The sequence below is a fragment of the Crocodylus siamensis genome, chromosome 1 (assembly GCF_052110815.1).
Source record: "Crocodylus siamensis isolate JL-2025a chromosome 1, ASM5211081v1, whole genome shotgun sequence".
NCBI lineage: Eukaryota > Metazoa > Chordata > Crocodylia > Crocodylidae > Crocodylus > Crocodylus siamensis.
The window spans coordinates 160,472,831-160,492,826 of NC_143395.1; the positions used below are offsets into that span (position 1 = coordinate 160,472,831).

The window sequence follows — 19,996 nt, forward strand, 5'->3', positions numbered from 1 at the left end:
TTTGGTGATTCGGGCAGTCCCCACCCATTGCAACAAGGAACTGGACCCAGTCTCTATGCTGGTAAGTAGGGGGGAAGGGGGGCTGGAGGGGGGGAGAGGACCATGGGGGGAACCCTGCCAGGCCCCATCCCCTGCCTGCTCCCTCAGCCCTGTGATCACCCCCTGACCTCTTCCCACCCCCCAACCCTCACTTGGCTGCCCTGCCCACCCCAGCTCCCAGCTCTTTAAAAAAAAGCTTCTACTCACCAGCTGCTGCCTGGTGGGGGGGCAATCCCTGCTGCCCCCCCACTGCCCCATGTTGCATGGGGAGCTCTGCCACGAGCCCTCCGACCCTCGCCTGCTCCTCCAGCTCCCCCCATGGCTGCCCTGCCTGCCCCAGCTCTGGCTCTTTAAGGAAAAAAAAAACAAAAAACCCCCACACTCACCAGCTGCTGCAGTGGTCTCAGGGCTTCTGGGGTCTCAGGGAAGATCCTCCCATGCAGCATGGGGAAGTGGGGGGTAGCGGGGATTGCCTCCCCCAGCTGGGGAGTAGCTGGTGAGTTGGGACTTTTTGTTGTTGTTGTTGTTGTTGTTTTTAAGGGGCCAGGAGCTAGGGCAGGTGGGGCAGCCAGGGTGGGGACTGGGAGACTAGGCATGGGTCGGTGGGTCTCGTGACAGAACCCCCCACATGGCGTGGGACAGCGGAGATTACCCCCCCTCCAGGCAGCACTCGGTCAGCGGGGACTTTTTTTCACCAAAGAGCTGGGAGCTGGGGTGGGCAGGGCAACCATTGAGAGTGGTGGGGGATGGGGCCTGTGTGATTTGGAGATTCAGCTGATTCAGCAGCAGCCAAATCTCCAAATCAGATTCAGCCAAATTGATTAGGGGTAGTGATTTGAATCATCAAATTGAATCACTATCTCCTGAATTGGCCGAATCCGAAGCAAATACTAGCTACTTTACACAGGCCTACTGGTGGGATTGCCTTGGCATGCCTTGACTGCTTGTATGTTGCCAAGCATTGCCTGCCAGTCCTGCATTATTCCATCCCGGCTCTCAGATCACAGTCTTACTTGCTGTGAGCTAAGTCTCCTTGGCACAGCATGTTCCTGGGCACCCTACTGGTGTTTTAACACCCCCTTACTGAAAGATGCTCACTTTGGTGAATGCTTTGCCTATTTCTGGTGGACATGGGAGACTGTGAGAACCACATCTGCCTCCTGGAAGCAATGGTGGGATGTGGGGGAAGGCACAGATCAGAGCTTTCTGCCAGCAATACACAGAGCTGGCAATGAGCGAGCTCCGTTGCCAACTCTGAGGGTTGGAGGGGGATGTAGCAAAGCTTGAGGTAACCCTACATGAAGCTGGTAGAGACACAGGACTACTTGAGAGCCTTAAGCTTCAGAAGAAGCACCTCTGGGAGCTGGCAGAGGGTGCAGCCCAAGGCATGAGGATTCGTGCTCACTGCCAAGAGTTGGCAGAGGCTGATGCCCCAACCCAGTTATTTTTCAACTTGGAAAAGAGACGGGCCCTGCAGAAAATCCTTGACCATCTCAAGACTCCAGATGGCCAGACACTCACAGATTCTGTTGAGATCCGCTGTCACACTGTAGCCTTCTATCAAGACCTGTATGTGGCTGAACCTCTCTGCCCAGAGTCCGCTATGCCCTTACACAAGGGTCGTGCCCAAGCTGTGCCCAATAGCAGTTGATGAACTTAAGCAAGAGCTATCCCTGGAGGAACTCACAATTGTTATGGGGAACCTCACCACAAGCAAAGCCCCAGGGCTTGATGGGCTGCCTGCCAAGTTTTATAAGACCTTCTGGCCCCTCCTTGGCTTCTACCTCTTGCACGTATTTCATGAGAGCCTCATTGATAAAATCCTGCCTGTCAGCTATTGCCGGGCAGCTCTCACCCTGCTACCAAAGACAGGGGACCTCAGCTGCATTAAGAACTGGTGGCCAGTATCCCTTCTGTGTGCTGACTACAAGATTCTGGCCAAAGCCTTAGCCAATCGACTGTGTACTGTCATAGCCTCAGTCACTGGTCCCAAACAGAGCTACTGCATGCTGGCCAGGACCATCCAGGACAATCTGTTCCTGCTTCATGACCCGGTGACAGCCGCGGACCACTTTGGACTGAATGTTGGGCTCGTCTCCTTGGACCAGGAAAATGGCTTTAATAGGGTTAGCCACAACTACCTTTTTCAGACCCTAGAGGGCTTTGGCTTTGGACTGGTCTTCACCTCCACCCTCCAGGTACTGTACTGAGACATCTCCAATATTTTGAAAGTGAACGGCATACTCTGTGCTCCATTCCCAGCTCACAAGGGCATCTACGAGGGCGACCCCCTCTCAGGAATGCTATACGCTCTGGCCAGTGAGCCCCTGCTTCATGTTCTGTGACGGCACCTGACTGGCCTTGTTCTTTTATTGACTTCTGGTTTGGTTGGTGGCCCACCAGTTAGGTGGCCCACCAGTGTATGCAGATGATGTGACCATTCTCTTCAGCACCCAGGGTGATGTCCAGTTGCTGGTGGACTGTCAGCATGCTTATAAGTGTGCTTCCTCAGCTCGTGTTAACTGGCCTAAGAGGAATGCCCTACTCCTTGGTGCGTGGGCCAGTCATCCCCCCCCAGACCTGCCCGTGGGTCTCGCCTGGCAGCATGAGGGCCTTAAAGCTCTGGGGGTGTTCCTCAGCCCATCAGTCTTCCCAGCCTGGAATTGGGAAGGCCTCAGTGAGGAGGAGAAGGTGTATGTGCGGTGGTGGCGGTGGCACTGGCGCTTGCCCAACCTCTCCTATGATAGGCGGGTCCTCATTATGAACAATTTGGCAACTGCAGCATTATGGCACCAGTATGCCATGCTGGACCCCCCCCCGCCAGATTTACTCAAACAGCTTCAAAGACCTCTGGTGGACTTTTTCTGGGGTGGACACCATTGGCTCCCCCAAGCTGTTTTCTATCTAGGTCAGGGCTTGGTTGACTTGGCAGGTAGAGTGGCTGTTTTCCACCTGCAGGCTCTCCATAGACACCTGTATTGTGAAGACTGCCCTCCCTGGCAACAGCTGGCCTGTGTGTTTCTGCGCCAGGTAGGGAACCTTGGGTTTGACGGAGAACTCTTTCTCCTGGATCCTGCCCTCCTGGACTGGGGCATCCCCCTGCCCTTTTACCGCAGCCTGGTGCAGGCCTGGCGGGCTGCCTTCTACCTCCAACCCCAGGCCAGACATCTGCAATTTCCACAGTTGCTGCAGGAACCACTTGTCTACAACATGGCCCTGCACCACAGGCTGTTGAGCCTCAGGTGTGATAGCCACGCTGACTCTCTTATCCCATCACTTATGGTCTGGCTAGGCCAGATTCTTGAAATGGCCTGGTTGGACTGGCTGTCAGCCGAGGCTCTGGTTCCCCGGTTGGGCATGCATTCGGTCCACTGTGCCGCCCGTCTCTTGAGGGAAGTGAAGGCCACCCTGACGGTGGAGGCAGCGGCTGCCATCAAGGATTACCTCTGAGCATGGCGGGACTTACCTGCCGGAGATGTCTCCTTTCCACCACTGCCCATTGTCCCAGCTGTGGATAATGATCTGGGCGGTGGACCTGGCACCTTACTGACTTTTCCCGTGCCTCCTGACAGTGATGCTGGGATTCATCTTGATGTGCTTCCCCAGAAAACCCTGTACACATGGGTGGTTTGTGTCTACCACACTCGCATCCTTGCCACTTGACCTGACATGAAGTGGAGGCAGCACCTAGTGGCACTGACACCAGCTCACCCTGTGTGGCACATGCTTTATAAGCTACCCATTGCCAAATGGACTGGCAACCTTCAGTGGTGGTTGCTGCATGCAATACTGGTCACTGGCACTCTCATCTGCCACATGAACCCGACTGCATCAGTGGCCTGTCTTTTTTGCCCAGGGGAGGTAGGAAAGGATTTATTCCATTCCTTCCTCAGGTGTCCCCGGCTACTGCTGCTCTTTGCTGCCCTTGGCATCTTGTCTGAGGCACTAGACTTGGACCTCATAGAGAACACCTATTTGTTTTCTTTCCCATGCTGGGTGGCATGTTATCTGTCTGGCCAACGCTTTGCTTGGTCAGGGTAAGATGGCTATCCCCAAGAGCCTCAGGAACCAACTTGCTGGGGCTGGCTTTAATGATGCCCTGAGACTCTTATTTCTTGGTCCAGGCATGCCTGGAATTTGAACCTGCAGTCCTCCAGTGGACAGTACCCACCATCCAGGCATGTTGGGCCACTCAAGGGGTGCTCTGCAGTGTCGAGGGCATCTGTTTAGTCCTCGTGCTGTGATACTTCTTGCCCCTTCCCAGGATACCAGCAGGGGTCTGAGCGGGCTGTTGTTGTACTAGCTGTTTCTGTTTTTTAGACTGTGAGGGCAGGGCTTGCAGGCCATAGCCCTAGGCTCTGTCTGTTGTACCTGGGCCCCTGCATAGGCGGTGTTTTATTTTTTTGTTGGATTGTTATTCCTTTTTCCCTTAATAAACCTTTATAAAAAGTCAAAAGTCTTTCTTTCTGTCTTTCTTGTTTTTCATCAGCAAAAACAATTTTTCTTTGGTTTCAAATGAGGGTAGGCAGATATCCACCAACTCAGTCACGTCTGCAAATTAGACTCTCAGTCGCATGCTATTATTTACATGCAGAAAATCAGCCAAATCTTTACCTTCAAAAGATTTGACCATTTATCTTTTCCTTTTGTTCTGCAGAGACCTGTTAGACCAAGCCAGAGACATGGTTCAGCGTATGAAACAGAGTCAGGTATGCTTGCAATACAGAACATTTCAAAGAACCCAATGTGGAACACAGGCACTCATGAGAGGCCAAGGGACAAGATTTAGTTGAATTTCGAAATATTTTGAACATGACACCTGGGATCAGTTAGTAATGGAGACTATTAGTTATTCATGAGTAATAAACTAATGTTTTGATTGAAAATAATAATTGACTTGTCCTTTCCAAAGTACCCAGTGTTACTTAGGAAGATGTCCTGCCTTGTTATAGTTTTGCCAGGGTATTCTAGGTACTTGGTTAATAGTGATCCTGGTGCAGTTCCTATTGATTAACAAAGTTATGACTTCTATGATCTATACTGCATGATTGTACCTAGGCTCCTGAGGAATCTTCTTGGAATACAGCAATAATACAATGTCCTCCACTTCTCTTCATACTACTCCTGGGTTCCAATTTCAAAATACCCAGTGATGACAAAAGATTGCCTGTGCTAATGTTGGTGGCTGACATGAAGGAGAACAGAATTGGGCTAAGGCTCAGTGTTTTGAAAATCCTACCTTGAAGCTTCATGCACTTATTTTGTTGTATACCACACCAACAAGTCTTTGCTTAAACGGCAAAAGTGATTATAAAATAGATTCTGTTGTCCACTGCTTTTTGCTGGGAGCTCAAAGGCACTATATATTGATGCTGGGCTGGAAAGTGGGGCAGTAATTTTAGTAGGAAACTTGATGAAATTGAACCTTTTAGGTTAGGCTTTGGGATGTGAAGCTAATGTGAACTAGCCCCAGATGCCTATGTCCTCAGGTGGAATAACATTTCTATCATCACTGGTGACAAATAACTTGAACACAGCTGGTTTGTTGGCTTCAGATTTATGTTTGCATCATCAACTAGTCCCATGGAAAGATAGCTAAAATGGGCAGGATGAGGAAAGAAAGTGATGACTGAGGTTTTTGTCCTCTTACAGCATGCCATCTTCTTCCTCTTGTGCTCTTTCCTTCCAGATTATAGATTTCCAAAATGACTGGAAGTTAATCACCATTTTCTTTAGTACTGAAGACCCATGTCCTCCCTGTGCTTCAGTTTACCAGGTAAGCTGTCCAAAGTATGGTCTAGCAGTCACAGCAGGCAGCTAAGATCAGGGACTCCTGGGCAGGAGTGGATCCAGGGTGGGTTCTGGATATTCTTGTCTACCTCTGTTTCCTACCCACTCAAAGAAAGTGGTGGCCATTGAAAGTCCAGCACCATTTTCTTGAGCACTGGGATTTTTCTTGCTTAGGTCTCACATCTGGTCCGCAGCTTAGTCTCTGAGAGCTGACTAAATCATTAACTTAGGCAATGTGGTTGAATATAATTGACCTATGCTGTCAGTGTCCCACATCAGGTTCTGATATGCAAACTAGATTTAGCAAGATGTCTCATGTAACTTAATGTATATCTGTCCTGTGACTGCAGGAAACTCAGTCTCACTTTTGCAGTAAAAAGACCTTCCCATGTTGACTTATTTTGCATGCATCAAGCAATGAGGACAGCCTGGGGATGCTCTAAGCTCTCACTGTTGAGCATCAGTAGCATGACTGAGGGGGGCAACTGTTGTCACAGCCCTGGCCACCACCCTTACTGGAGGCCACAAAAGCACTTGGTGCTGCATTGGCATGTGACTGCATCACCGCAGTCAGCATGCAAGAGTTGGCACTGCCCAATGTGCTGGTGGGTGCCCCCAGTTTGGAGAAGCTGACTGCATAGGTCAATTATATTCAACCACATTGCCTAAGTTAATGATTTGGTCTGCTCTCAGAGACTAGGCTGAGTCAGACCAGATGGGAGACCTGCCCTGCCTCTGCTGAGCACACTGGGAACATAGGACTTTGGGCATGGTGGTGGGTGTTGGCTTCCTAGCTATCTTCATCATCTCATTTTTGGGGTTGACTTGTGTAGAGGGGAGTGGGTGGGCAGGGCTTATTGCTTGCATGGTACAATAGTGGTATTGGCTTTCCCTTAGAGGCATTTTGAAATATGGGCTAAGGATTATTTCTTACAAAGAGTGAAAGGTACTGTCTGTCTTTGCCTCTCATTCAGGACCATGCATTATCTTCCTGTTTTTCTTTCTGATGTTTCCATTCTATTTAAATAGACTCATATGGCACACACACCACTGTTATGCCTGAGCACCTTCCAACTGAATGTAAAACAACATGACCAATGTCAGTCAAGTTTTATTGACTCTCTATTGTTTTTTCCCCATGAGCACAGTTAATTCATCCAATGGTGTTTGGAGAAATGGGGCAGACTTTTAACTGAGGTCCAGTGACATATTCTCCTGCCACCTGATGCTGCTTCTCCCTCTGCTGACAGCCACCTTTGCTTTGAACTGCTCTTATCTCTAGTTCATAAAGACACTTTGAAATAGCAATTTTTCTGTGCCTTTGGTGGGCATCAGATTGCACCAAATTGCCCATATTATTAAAAAAAATGAAATGACAAAGCCTGTGCCATGGTCTTTCTTCAGGGCTCTAATGAATTCTCTAAAATTACTCTATTCAAAGACTAGAGTAGAGATAACTGCCTATGAATACTTGAGAGGGAATAACACAGAAGGAAAGGAAGCAGCCATCATAGAAGATAGTTAAGGGACCATAATAAGGAATGAGCTGAAAAAAAGTGAAATTTAACCATGAGAGTAATTAGACTCAATGGGATGGTGTGCCAAGAGAAGTCCTGAAAGTTCTTTCATCAGAGGTGGCCAAGAGTAATTTAGATAAAACATTTAAAAGGCTCACATGGGGACAAGAGCTATACAAGAGTGGGACATTCTGCAGGGTCCTTCCCTGCTTCAGTGTCTAAGACAGAGGCATGTCTTCCCTCAAGGAAGACATCTATATGATCATCTTCTGTTATTAGTGAAGATGATCTCAGTGGGCACAGGCAGATGCTAGGGCCCTGCTTTAACTCATGGTGCTTTAGAGGGTCCCCCCGCTCCCCCAGCCTGCACCAGCCCCTGGATCTAGCTGGCACCGTCCCCCATGCCCTGGATCCACCTGCAGCAGCCCAGCCCAGCATGTGGGGCACTCCAACAGCCTCCCAGAAGGCTGCCGAACTGCTCTTCTACCAGCCCTGTCCTGCCTCGCCTCCCTTCCTCCCCATCCAGGGCTGTCAGCAAGGAAGGGGGAGCAGGGAGGGCAGGGAGATCCCAGCTGCTGAATAGCCAGAGCTGGGGGCGGGGGGTGGGAATGGGCCCCTTGTCTTGTACCCTGGCTGGGGTACTGGGGGAGCCAGAGGGGGCCTGTGATATGAATGAGCTGAGTTCCACTCTGCCCTCCCCCCCAGCTCTAGCCATTCAGCAGCCCAGAGCAAAATGCTGGCTGCTCCTGGAGGTGGCGGGGGGCCGGGGTAAGAGGTCCCTTTGCCTTGGGGGCCCGACCCAGCTCCCCCCAATACCTCAGCTGGGGTAGCTGGAGGGGGTAGGTGCGTAAGGCTAGGGGGGCCCATTTCCTCACCCTCTACCCCCCCGATTCTGGCCATTCAGCAGCTAGGAGCTCCCTGAAAGCCTGGAGGATGGGTACCAACCTGAAGGCTCTGCTTTTGAGCACCTTAATGTAATACCTGATTTAAACAGGGTTAAATTTTTGTGTGATCAGCCATTTTAAAAGCACTTTGTAGCTGTGCACATGTGTTATGACATAGGTGTGGAGCTCTTCCAGGGGCTAGATAGCTTGAAAAATGTCACTTCTGTCTGCACCAATAAGACCAAGGATGGTGTAATGTGTTTGTTTCATTTCCAAGTCTCTAGAGTCTATTTCCATCTGTTTGAGTCTATGCTTTCCCATGTTTAAATTGGCTAATCAAGGCCAGATAAATCAAAGTATTGGTTCCTTGATTTCTTTTGCCCCTAAGTGCTAGATCATGCTCTATCCAGAATGTGGCTATCACTGGCAGCATCTTAGTATATTGGCTCAATAAGTGGAGCCAGTCATGGCAAACATTACTTTCTGTTCTCCTATGGGTTTAATGGAGGCTTGAATTTTCTTTCCAGTTCCAAGAGACGTGCACATGTGCCTTTTCACATCCAATTGCTAAACTATTTTTTTATTTCTTTTTTTTTTTAACAGGGGACTCACTCACTGGACAGTATGGAAAGACTTAAAGGAATTTTGGATTTTTTATATGAAGAAGTAAGAACTATTAATTGATTTTAAGCAGGACCTAATTCTAGCATAAGTTTCATTGTCTTTAATAGGAAGTTGTTCTAAATAACTAAGTGCTTTTGCAAATGCCACCCATTGTCCTTAAGTGCTTTATTTGCATATTTTGAGATTTTATAGATGAAAAGACATTTTTAAAATGGTGACATAAGGAAACCAAAACCTGTTTTCATTTTCATCCTAAAACCTTTTGATTTCCTAAGGGCTTCTTATTGACTGAGCTATGCACCATCAACTGATCATTATCTCTGGGAAATGTCCCATTTCCTGGACCTTATTGCTGTATTGCTTAAGTAGAATTTATTGTCATGTATCAATGGTAAAACAAGCCCTTTCTCCTATATTTGTTTATCTTATCTAAGGAATGTCAGTAGCATGAATCAAGGACTTTTTTTCCTCTAATTACTTGCTGAAATTCCATTATTTTGAATGCACTGGGCCAAATCCTGAATTCTTAACTCGTTTTTTCCCCTTCAAATCTTATTCCAAATCTCACCTCTCAGCAGTCTCAGTGAGCATTTTGCATGAATAAAGTCTCATTAACTCATTCTTTTTGGAGTTTTCACCTTCCTGCAAGCCTTCCTTTGTTTCTGTACGCACACACATGCACCGCCTTACCCCCAGTGCAGATGCAGTAGCAAGGCTGCATCCTGAGTTAGAAGTAGGAAACATATGAGGCTGGAACTACAGCTTACATCACTACATAAATAGCAGACCACCTGTTCAGTTCCAGTTCAAGTCAATAGTCAATGACAGGTATTATTGCATGGTGGCTAGATAGTGATATATGTAAAATGAGTTCAGGGGTCACTGCTCTGGACTCCATGCCATAACTGTCCTTCATGAGTTACTGCTAACATAACACTGGGTGGCGGTCTCAAAAATAGGGTCATGGATGAAGTTAGCTAGGATTGAGGTGACTGATTCTTTGAGGTGGTCCTTCCAGCTCAAGGATGATGCCCCTGTTCAGTAGATTAACAGAAATCTTCACTTACCAATGTCAGTCAAAAGTACTATTTAAAGCAATGAATAAAAAACTGATAGTATTTGCAATGTGAGTTTTATTTTTTGCTGTTATCACTGTAGCTCCCAAAAACCTTTGTGAACCTGGTGGATTCCACTGAGCTCGTGATCTCCTCTCTTGTACGTGGAACTCAGAATAAAACAAGGTAAAAAGATGTTCTTGTAACCGAGTAATGAGCATTAGTCTCCTTCTAGTAGCCCATAGACATATGAATGATAGCCTACTATCCATACATTAGGGTTTTATGAGCAGGGAGTTTTAAAAAATTTTAACATTTTGTTTCAGACAGAACATCTCTCCCATCAATACCACATCATAGCTTAAAATACTCTGACTGGAGGCATGGATGGGTTCCTTGCCCCAGTGAACAAGAGGGGAAAACTTCAACTCATTCTCCTTGCAGTTACTCAGAGGCAGGCATGAGAAGAGTGGCTACTTAGGAAGCAGAGTGGAGGGAATGGTATTAGCAAGGCTGTGTACTGCATGCCGTAACTCATTGGAGTGGGTTGGAATACTAGCTGTGGGGTTTTCAATTTATAATTTTGCTGTCTAGTTTTTTGCTTTCTAGTTGTCAGCAACATGGTGTAGCTGTACATTTTTCCTGCTGAATCATTCCACTGATTTACAAGCTACTCCCACTCCTCCCTTCTCTTTGGAGCTTTGTTCACTTGCTGTGGTATTCATCTACACTTTGAGTTGAGTGAGATTTTCACAGCACAAGGTGTCCACAAAACACAGGTGCAAGCAGAAGTCTGTAGAGATGATTATAGGTCTGGACCAGAGAGGTGTAGAGATATCTACACCTGCAACCCTCCAGCAGTGCTCAGCCTGGCTGAGTGAAACTAACTCCTGCTTCTGTTGATACGGCTGCCCACAACAACCCAAGAAGAAAGGACTTTAATCCTCATGTCAAATTCAGGAATGTGTAGCATGCATATCCAATCACCAACTGGGAAACTCAGCTGGTTAGTTAAGTCTCTTCTTGTATCTGGCCACTCCTTGGCAGACACTAGCTTTGAGGCTCCCATTCAGGTCTTAGCTTAAAGGCTCCTCCAGTTATTAAGGCAAAGGTTCCTGTGGAAATGATTGCAACAGAGTTCAGTTTTCCCAAGTGACTATGGAGACAGAGGTAATTGATTGGGCGTGCAAAACAGACCCTATTTGATTTGGATTCATCCCGAATCAGGGGCAGTGATTCGATTAATTGATTCAGATCACTGTCCCCAATTTGACTTGGCTGAATCCGAATCTGAAAATTCGATACTGATTTGGAGAATCAGCAATCCAGACATAGACACAACTTTAAATCTTTTTTCCACATACCTCAAGATACCAGGCGGCTTGTGAACGCTGTGATGCTGGGGTGGATAGAGCATCCCACAGGAGCGTGGGGGGGTGGGCACATGCTAGACGGCTTACCGGGAAGTACTTCTGGTCCACTTCTGGGTCTGCAGGGGAGTATGCTGTCCCCCCACCAGCTCTTCCTCAGCTCAGTGATCAGCCTTGGGGGGACCCCAGGTGCCCCCCCCAGACCCTGGAGGCACCACTCACTGACCTGGAGGGGCACAGGGGGGGCTCTCTGGTGTGCTCTGTGGCAGACCCAGAAGTGGACTGGAAGTGCTTCAGGTCCACTTCTGGGTCTGCTGCTGAGTATGCTGGGGAGCACCCCCCTACATGTGCCTCTGTGGGAAACTCCATGTACCCCAGAACTGCAGCACTCATGAGCCCCTGCTACCTAGAGGTATTTAGAAAAAACATTTAAAGTGGTGTCTATGTCCAAATCGCTGAATCTTTCCAAATCTTTCTGAGTCGATTCAGAGAGATACAGGGTCCTCTGATTTGATTTGTATTCAGAGAGTCAGATACCGAATCGGGCCAAATCTCCACTGAATCAAATCAGGGACTGAAACTTTGCACAGCCCTACTAATTGAAAACTAATGCTAAATTACCTGAGACAGTTGTTTTGAGTAGGAAAATGCTGGTGCTTTGTATGACCCTGAACTATATGAAGCTGGCTGTATTTGCCAGCTTTGAAAGCCAAGAAACTGCCCAGTGTATGGGACATGGAAACCAGTATCATTCTGTGATTAAATGGAAGATCCAAGTGCTACATGTGGCTTCTGGTCCTTGTCAATATATACAAGATTTTTCATTAGTGATTTGTGGATCTTCAGACATGTCCTAATACAGGGGTGGCCAACTTACAGCACAGGTGCCACAAGTTTCTCAGTTACCCAGCAGATTGGGAAGGTGACTAGAAAGCAAAGCACACAGGGAGCATCAGGGTTGGGAGCAGAAAGCAGAGCAGCAGATCAGGCAGGGAAAAGGGATTGGAGTGGTACTTAGGGAGGGTGCAGGGGTAACTTATGGTATGCCTGTTAGAAAGGTTGCTCTTCACTGTCTTAAAACATGACTGTTAATTGCTTATTAAAATGCCATCCACATCTTAATAGCATATAGATTATTACTTGAAAAGTTTCTAATCTTTTTCTGGTTATTTTTGTGTTGTTTTATTCCGTAGTGATACATCCTGGAAGCAATGTAGCTGTTCCAAGGAACATTCCAGACTTGATGATGTCATATTGAGATGGTCCTATCAGGTACGGCTTATCTCATATTTTGTTTTTGTCCTAGGGCAATAAGGGTAGTGCTGTACTTGTGTGCACAGTTAAGTAGGGGTAAGGTGTTAGTTATCTAATACAGATAACTGTCTTACCCAAGATCACAGCTTCTCTACATCTATCTGGCATCAGAAACACATGAGATTAAATCCACTGTGTAATTTATCACTCTCAGCACCTGCTGTAGGTGTTAACAATGGTATCGCTCTTAGTAACACAGGGTTTGCCACTTCTAGTCAGAGCACTGTTCTGTTTACTCCAGTATTCTGCCTCTGGTACTAACTAATGCTGGAGGAGTTATGTGAAGGCAGAAATTAGCCAAATTGTAAGTGGCCAGTTGTGCTGTGATTCCTTCCCGAAGCTATAAAGCACCAATTTGCATCCTTAAGTGTGACGTTTGATTACATTGCCTCACTGTTACTCCTTCTGAGAAAATGGTGTTAATTGAATGCAGTTCTCTAATAGCCACAGGGACATTAGGAATTATTGCAGAAAATGGCTTCATTAAATTACTACTTTTGTCTTTGTTTACGGAATTTGATTATGGTAGTATATTAGGGGTGAGGATGAGCTTAAATTCATCCAAGCTGTGGATAAACTGGACATATATTATGCTCTCTGTGTGACAGATTCAATTTCATTAAATGAGTATCTATCATTCAGGATGCCTGGGAAAAGCTGCTGGAGTCAAGGAGATATGATGTGAGGGATGATTTCACTGTTGTTCTTCAGCCCTTCCTCCAAGACATAAATCTGCCATTTAGAACAGTGAGTGAACATCAAGCTTTTCATGATTTCTGGATGACCCTTGGTGATAGTGCAATGTTCAGCTGGTTCTTTTCTCTTGTGAGCGGCTTAGCTCCTCTTCAAGTCAATAGGAGTCAGGCATGCCTCTGAATCAGTTGTTAAGGGCCAGATGGTTAATCTCCCTTAAAACAGCTGTTGCTCTGCAGTAACCCTGTTCTGGTCAGTAGTGTGTGATATCACTGTAAGTGAGGCAAAAGTTGGCTCAGAATGGCCCTACAGATGTGGTTGTCCAGAGGTGCTGGGCACTACTGCTCCTATAGATGCAAGTCATGACATCTTTGCAAATTAGCCCATAGGCATCTGAAAACAGTCATGGCAGGTGGCTTGGCAGATACTTGTTTTGCATTTATGTGCTGGCATCCCTTGCTGATCCCTGATTGTGCCCATGTGTGTTGCTAATTAGAACTAAGGGGGGAAATATGATTAATTATTTTTTTAAAATGGGGAATAGAGAGAGAGAGAATGGGCAATAAATGTTGAAATATTTAAAAATAGGGTTGGGAGGTGGAATTATGAGATGGATATAGTCTGGGTCCCTCAGGACAAATATTGTCTTGATGTTTTAATCCCATAGAGCCACTGGGATAAATACATATAGGATTTAGATCCATGGGCTTACAAAATGTATGAGTAGAATTTAACCCTTTGTGATTGTAAAAGAAGCTTTGAAAGGCCTAGAAGGCTCAGTGGGAAAGGTAATAGGAAATGAAAATGGTACTTCTTAGATAACTGGCCTGAAAATAACTTGGATCAAGTGCCGAAAATCTATTAACACTTCATTTTTGTTTGTTGACTACTGTAAAATGAGTTGATGGGTTTTAGTAGCTTAGGGTATCGCCAAAGCTTCCAAAACAAGCAGTATCTTCATTGTTACTGTGTGAGCACAGTAATTGAACAACAAAAATTGAACAGAATCAGGAAAAAGAAATTGTCCTATATCCCATGTCAGTGCTAGTGTGTTAGTGGAGGGGCCTCCTTCCACTGCTGTGGCACATGATGTGCCCATTTTGTTGATAAATATCTTATATGTTGTGAATTTCAGTTTTCAGGACTGTCAGGCCTGGTTTTTCATTCATGTTAAAATAACTATTTCTCATTGTAGACACACAACTGCCTTGTGCTTGGGTGGTTCTTGGATACAACAGAGCTGTTAAGAGTGACTTGCAGGCTGTGAGCTACTAAGCTCTTTCATGGGCTGTCATTTTTATTAAAAATATATATTCTATGAACTTCCAAACAGGTATGACCAAGTTCTTCAAGCCAGCATTTTAAAAATGCTTTTAAGTGGCAGCTAAAGCAAAGGATCCTTATTCCTAATGGAGTTTTTAATCCCATCTGTTATTCCTCTTCAGCCTACTCCTGTAACAGTTGTTGTTACTGATCTCCATGCCATGTAATGGAAATGTTGCACCTTCACTGTTGCCCCACAGAACATGCTACAGCAGTCACTTCTCTATGTGGGACTTAAGTGGAGGCCATTCATGGCTGGGTTTATGGGTTACTTGTGCAGATCAGTTTACAAATGGGTCTTTCCAGTGCTGAGTAGCTCCTTTGAAAAGCACTTGTTCCTGGGCTTATGCATAAATGACACAAGGCCATTCCACACTGTTGTGCTCTAAAATGCTTTCTCTTCCAGGGCAGACAGGTTATGGGCAGTTCCATATCCAAGACGCAGGTGGAACTCGCTGAAGGGGAACATGCTGCCTTGGGTGTGATCCTCTGGAACAACATGGTGAGATGGACTAGAGGTGTTATGCTGTGCAGTCTGAGCACAAATGCCTGGCACATCCAAGCAAGATAGTCCTTTAGTAGGCTGGATTCTCTTATTAGCTATCCCATCAAGAAATGAAAAGAGCAAGGAGTGGGGGGAAAAAGGTTTCATAGCTTGCATCTTCAGACAGATAGGGAGATATATGTGTATACTTGAAAGAGCATTGTGCAGCCCTGAATTATGCCTCCTTATGATCACAGAGTTACGGACACTGTAGTAGGTCCCCAGATGCCCTCCATTCAACAACAGCATTTCCCAAACATAGAGCAGGGAAAAAAACATCTTAGGAATCAGAAAATGAAGCTGAGCTCTTTTTCCTTTAGTCAAGCTTGCTTCTCTTGCAGGGTGACAGCTCAACAATACAGAACAACCCTCAGGCAAACTCATCAGGATCTTGGCCATATCCTAAACTAAGGTTATAACAGTTATAGTACAGGGCTTTGATGGGTAAGCAGCAAACCATGAGTAAAACTGCTGGTAACTACTACATTGTTAGGCTACCTTTATTTCACTGAATTGCTCCTATTATGATTGTGTCAGGTCAGGTTCACCTGCTACCATAATTTACAGTAGATGTTAACATTGTGATGGTTAACACTGAGTGCTGGGTGGCAGTTAAATAACCTGGTAACCTCTAAGGTGCCAATGGCTTCAGGCAGAATCGGGCACTAATCTTACCTGTGATGAAAGAGATGCCACCGAAAAGTTGTGGAAATTAAAGAAATCTACTCCATGACAGGGTAGACTGGGCTCTTTAATTCTGGCTGGTAGCCAATCTAGGAGTGGAGCCCCGCTAGACCAGTGGTTTTCAACCTTTTTTTTTCATTTATAGACCCCTAAACATTTTTTAATGGAAGTCTGGATCCCTTTGGAAATTTCAAATGGAGGTGCAGACACCTTTTAATTGTAATTATGGATATTCACTAGGACTGTGCGAAGCTTCGGGTGGTAATTTGATTTGCAGGAGCTTCGGCCCGATTTGGTGGCCGAATCTCTGAATCCAAATCAAATCAGGGGACCAATTTAAAGGTCCAAATCGATGCCAAAGATTCGAAGAGCTTTGAAAAGTTTCAGAGAGCTTCAATGATTCGGGCAGTCCCCAGTGGTTGCAGCAGGGAGCTGCAGCCACTCCAAGCTGGTAAGTACTAGGGGCGGGGGAGGGAGGCCTGGTGGAGGGGACCATGGAGGTACCCCTGCCAGTGCTTCTGACCCCCACCTACTCCCTGCCAGCCCCCCCATGGCTGCTCTGCCTGCTGGGGCTCTGGCCCTTTCAGAAAAAAAAAAGGGGAGAGAAACCCTGGGACTCGCCACTCCCGGTGCAGCCTTGGGGCTTTGGGGGCTCCTGCAGAGCCCCCCACGTGGCACGAGACAGCAAGGATCACCCCCACCGGCAGCAGCGGTGAGTCCTGGGGTTTCTTCAGGTTGTTTTTTTTTTCTTAAAGGGCTGGAGCTGGCCTGTGTGGGGCTCCCATGGGGGAGTGGGGTGGGTGGGGAGGGGTTGGGGGCTCATGCAGAGCCCCCTATGCAGCTGGGGTAGCAGGGATAGCTTCCTGCCTGGCAGCACCTGCTGATCCAGGGCTTTTTTTTCCCCCTCGAGTGCTGGGAGCTGGGGCAGGCAGTGCAGCCATTGCTGGGCTGGGAGAGGGGCGGGGGATGGGCCTGGCCTCGCTGATTCAGCGATTCGGCTGCTGCTGAATCTCCAAATCAGATTGGCTGAATCAAATCAGGCCAATGATTCGAATCACTGAATCAAATCCGCGAAGCGGCTGAACCCGAAGCAAATACTAGCTGCTTCGCATAGGCCTATTCACATATTTTGGATTGATCCTAGTCATCTTTTGCAGACCCCAGGTTGAAAACCACTGTGCTAGATGGACAAATGGATGTTTCTCTTTGTTCTGGCTGCTCCTGCAGTCAAGCTCTTTCCAAATGTACTGACAACTGCCTTTCCTTTGGGTTAAACCACCAGTGTTTGCACTCTCCTCTCTCCTCTCCCCCTCCCCACAGGTATATGGGGGATGAACAGGGTGGAGGTCCTCCATTTCTGTTTTAGAAGCGGTGCCATAGATCTAGGACAGAATCCTCCTTCCCATCTGAGTAGGGCTGAAAATGGCATCCCCTGGGACTGATACTTCAAAATATGAACTGTCCTACTTGCAGGACAAAAAAGACAAGTTTTTAAAAGGCAGCCTTTTTCTGTGCTGCTTACACATTTGTGTGAACATGCACAGCCAGCTCAGGGTACTTGCACCTCTTAATATCAGATAGTGAGTTCAAACCATGAGCTGGGGGGGTCAAAGCACTCCAACTTGCAGCTGCAGTTAAGTTTGTTGTAAAAATGCAGGCATAATTTTTGCTCTTGTCCAGAGAGATGCTAATGGGAAGTCAGTACTTTGTGTGTGCAATACTTGGGGGGACATGCTCTGTTATCAGACTTTCAGATTCAGAAATTTATCTTTTTTTCTTTTTGGATTTAGAAATCTATGCCTCCCCACTGATGTTATTGTTTTTGTTTCATTGGCAGCTACATTTCAAAACATGGTTAAAGAAAAGCAATTAATTTAAAAAAAGTGAAGCTATCTTAAAGAAAAAAAAGCAAAGTTGTTTTTTTTTTCTTCTTGTTTGAGGCAAATATTTACAGCTGCTTTCCCTTTATCAAGGCACTTGTCCTTCACCTTTCAGGGCAGATGAAAAAGTTAACACACCAAACAAAAAAAAAAATCTATGCCAGGCAGCACTCCAGTGAATAATAATAAAAATATCCACACACTTTTATTCTTGGTAACCAGAGGGTTACCAAACTGATCCTCAATCCAAACTGTAACCTTGGGACAAAAGAGCTGAATCCAGTTATCTTGATCTTACTCTCTGTTATCAATGTACACTCCTAAAGATAATGTCAAAGTTCATGTCTGAGTTCTCCTTTTACACGCATGGCAGATGCCATGATAAGATACATTTGTTCCTTTGTCATTGCTTTCAGCTCTGTGACCCTATATGAGGTAGGGATTAAGAACCAGGGGCTCTTGAACTCTAGTATAAACTTCCCCTTTCTTTTGAGATCTCTGTAAAACCTGCAAGTCACTTAGGTTGCCTGTGCCTCCGTTTCCCCCTCTAGAAATTGGTGATAATTTCTGGTTTGCAAAACTGTTACCACTGTCAATTTAAATGATTTGTAAAATATTTTGAAGAGGGAAGATACTTTAGATCGGGGTAGGCAACGTTTTTTGGCCAGAATGCTGAAAACCCCACAATGCCTACCTTGGAAGGTGCTGGAGTGTTGGCATGCCAAAAAAAAAAATGAGGGCAGGGGGTATATGGCAGGATGCCCTGCTTGTGCCCCTTGCCCCCCCCCACCCAAAGCCTCTGCCCCCCACCTTGGGCTCTGTGGCTATCATCAGCTACCCAGAACCTGGGCCAGCTGCAAACATCTGCTGCCTCTCTGGCCCCGGCTGCCTCCCAGACCTGGCCCTGGGCTCCAGGGAGGCAACACAGACGGGCAGTGCTCCCTGCTGTGCTGTCCTCACCGCTTCTGCAAAGCAGCATCGGAACCTGGCGCAGCGAGGGGCACAACCCTGTACTGCTGCCCACACTGCTCCCGTGCACACAGGGGAAGTGTGGCAGGGCAGTGGGGAGCTGGGAGCAGGCAGCTTTCTGCGGCCCCTGCCATGCCAGGTTCCAACGCTGCTTTGCAGAAGCAGTGAGGGAAGCACAGCAGGGAGCACTGCCGGTCTGTGCTGCCTCCCCTGAGCCCGGGGCTGGGGCTGGGTGGCAGCTGGGGCTGGGGCCCAGGGCAGAGAGGCAGCAGATGTTTGCAGCCGGCCCCGGCTCTGGGTAGCTGCTGATAGCCACGGAGCCTGGCCTGCTTGCAGCAGGGCTTCCATGGGAGCAGCCTGGTCTCTGTGGCTACCAGCAGCTACCCAGAGCTGGAGCCGGGTGGCTAGAAACAGCTGCTACCTCCTCGCCTAGGCTCCGGGAAGGTAGCAGGTGCTGGCACTGCACCTGCTGGGGCTGGGGCTGGGGCTGGGGCTGGGGCCGTGGGTGAGGAGGCAGCAGCTGTTTGTAGCCTTGATGTAAAAATCGCGGTTCGTTTCTGGGGAGGCGAAAAAAACCTTCAGCCACAGACACACTCTATTAGCAACACAAAAGGTATATATTTGCAAATAGGGTCAGAGAGAGAGACAAAAGATCAAACACTCTGCTGCCCCCGAGGGAAACTGCCCAGCTGGCTTTATCCCCTCTCTCCTGACCACGTGTGCAGAAGGAGGAACTTTTACAACTCATTTTCGATTCATACAAACATGTATGTGAATACGTCGAATCATACGTCGCATGTGTATTATAATTGACTACTTAAGTATGCGGGGCGGATAGGCTTATATGTATTAATTCATTACGCATGGGCAGACAGTACCTGAGGTTACAAAAGTCTGAATTTTCCTTGCTTCAAGGCTAGAACTGCAATTTACTCTTATCTGCATGAGAAAAGCTGAGGAGTATATGCTTTACTGTAACAAAGAGGTAGTAACTTTGGAAAACAAAGAGGGAGTGATACCTTAATACAAAGAGCTCTCAGTAGCTCTCCCAGTTCTCTCACCAGGGAGGGCTGACAGCTGCACTGTTTTAACAAGACTTATTGATAATGCATTTTTAATAATATTTCTAACAGCCTCCTGGCTGCAGCTGGCCCTGGCTCTGGGTAGCTGCTGGTAGCCACAGAGACCTGGCTGCTCCCAGGAGGCCTTGCAGTTGCCCAGCTGCCTGCTGGGAGCAGCCCAGGGTCCCGGCTGGCAGAAGCTACCCAGCTGGGCCCAGCTGCAGCCTGGAGGCTGCAAACAGCTACTGC

At 47.2% G+C, this 19,996-nt stretch overlaps 2 protein-coding genes across 2 annotated transcripts in view; both read left to right on the plus strand.

The window, feature by feature from the left end:
• Nucleotides 1-4,721: 4,721 nt before the first annotated feature.
• LOC149873557 (phospholipase B1, membrane-associated-like) lies at nt 4,722-14,776 on the plus strand. Its single transcript, XM_090035539.1, has 6 exons — nt 4,722-4,748; nt 5,729-5,815; nt 8,834-8,896; nt 10,013-10,095; nt 12,473-12,551; nt 14,732-14,776. The coding sequence occupies exons 1-6, from the start codon at nt 4,722-4,724 to the stop codon at nt 14,774-14,776; spliced, it is 384 nt and encodes a 127-aa protein (XP_089891665.1).
• Nucleotides 14,777-15,021: 245 nt separating this feature from the next.
• PLB1 (phospholipase B1) overlaps nt 15,022-19,996 on the plus strand; it is an 88,829-nt gene continuing 83,854 nt past the window's right edge. The window contains exon 1 of the mRNA XM_090031520.1: nt 15,022-15,111. Coding sequence (XP_089887646.1) covers nt 15,028-15,111 — 84 coding nt within the window. The 5' untranslated portion in view covers nt 15,022-15,027. The remainder of the gene's footprint in view (nt 15,112-19,996) is intronic.

What these genes read in the sequence shown, in the direction of transcription:
- LOC149873557 (XM_090035539.1), top strand. Translation starts at nt 4,722, where the DNA reads ATGGTTCAGCGTATGAAACAGAGTCAG. An exon ending in AGCGTATGAAACAGAGTCAG is followed by an intron (nt 4,749 to 5,728) that starts GTATGCTTGCAA and finishes CTTTCCTTCCAG; the next exon opens with ATTATAGATTTCCAAAATGA. An exon ending in GGAACTCAGAATAAAACAAG is followed by an intron (nt 10,096 to 12,472) that starts GTAAAAAGATGT and finishes TTTATTCCGTAG; the next exon opens with TGATACATCCTGGAAGCAAT.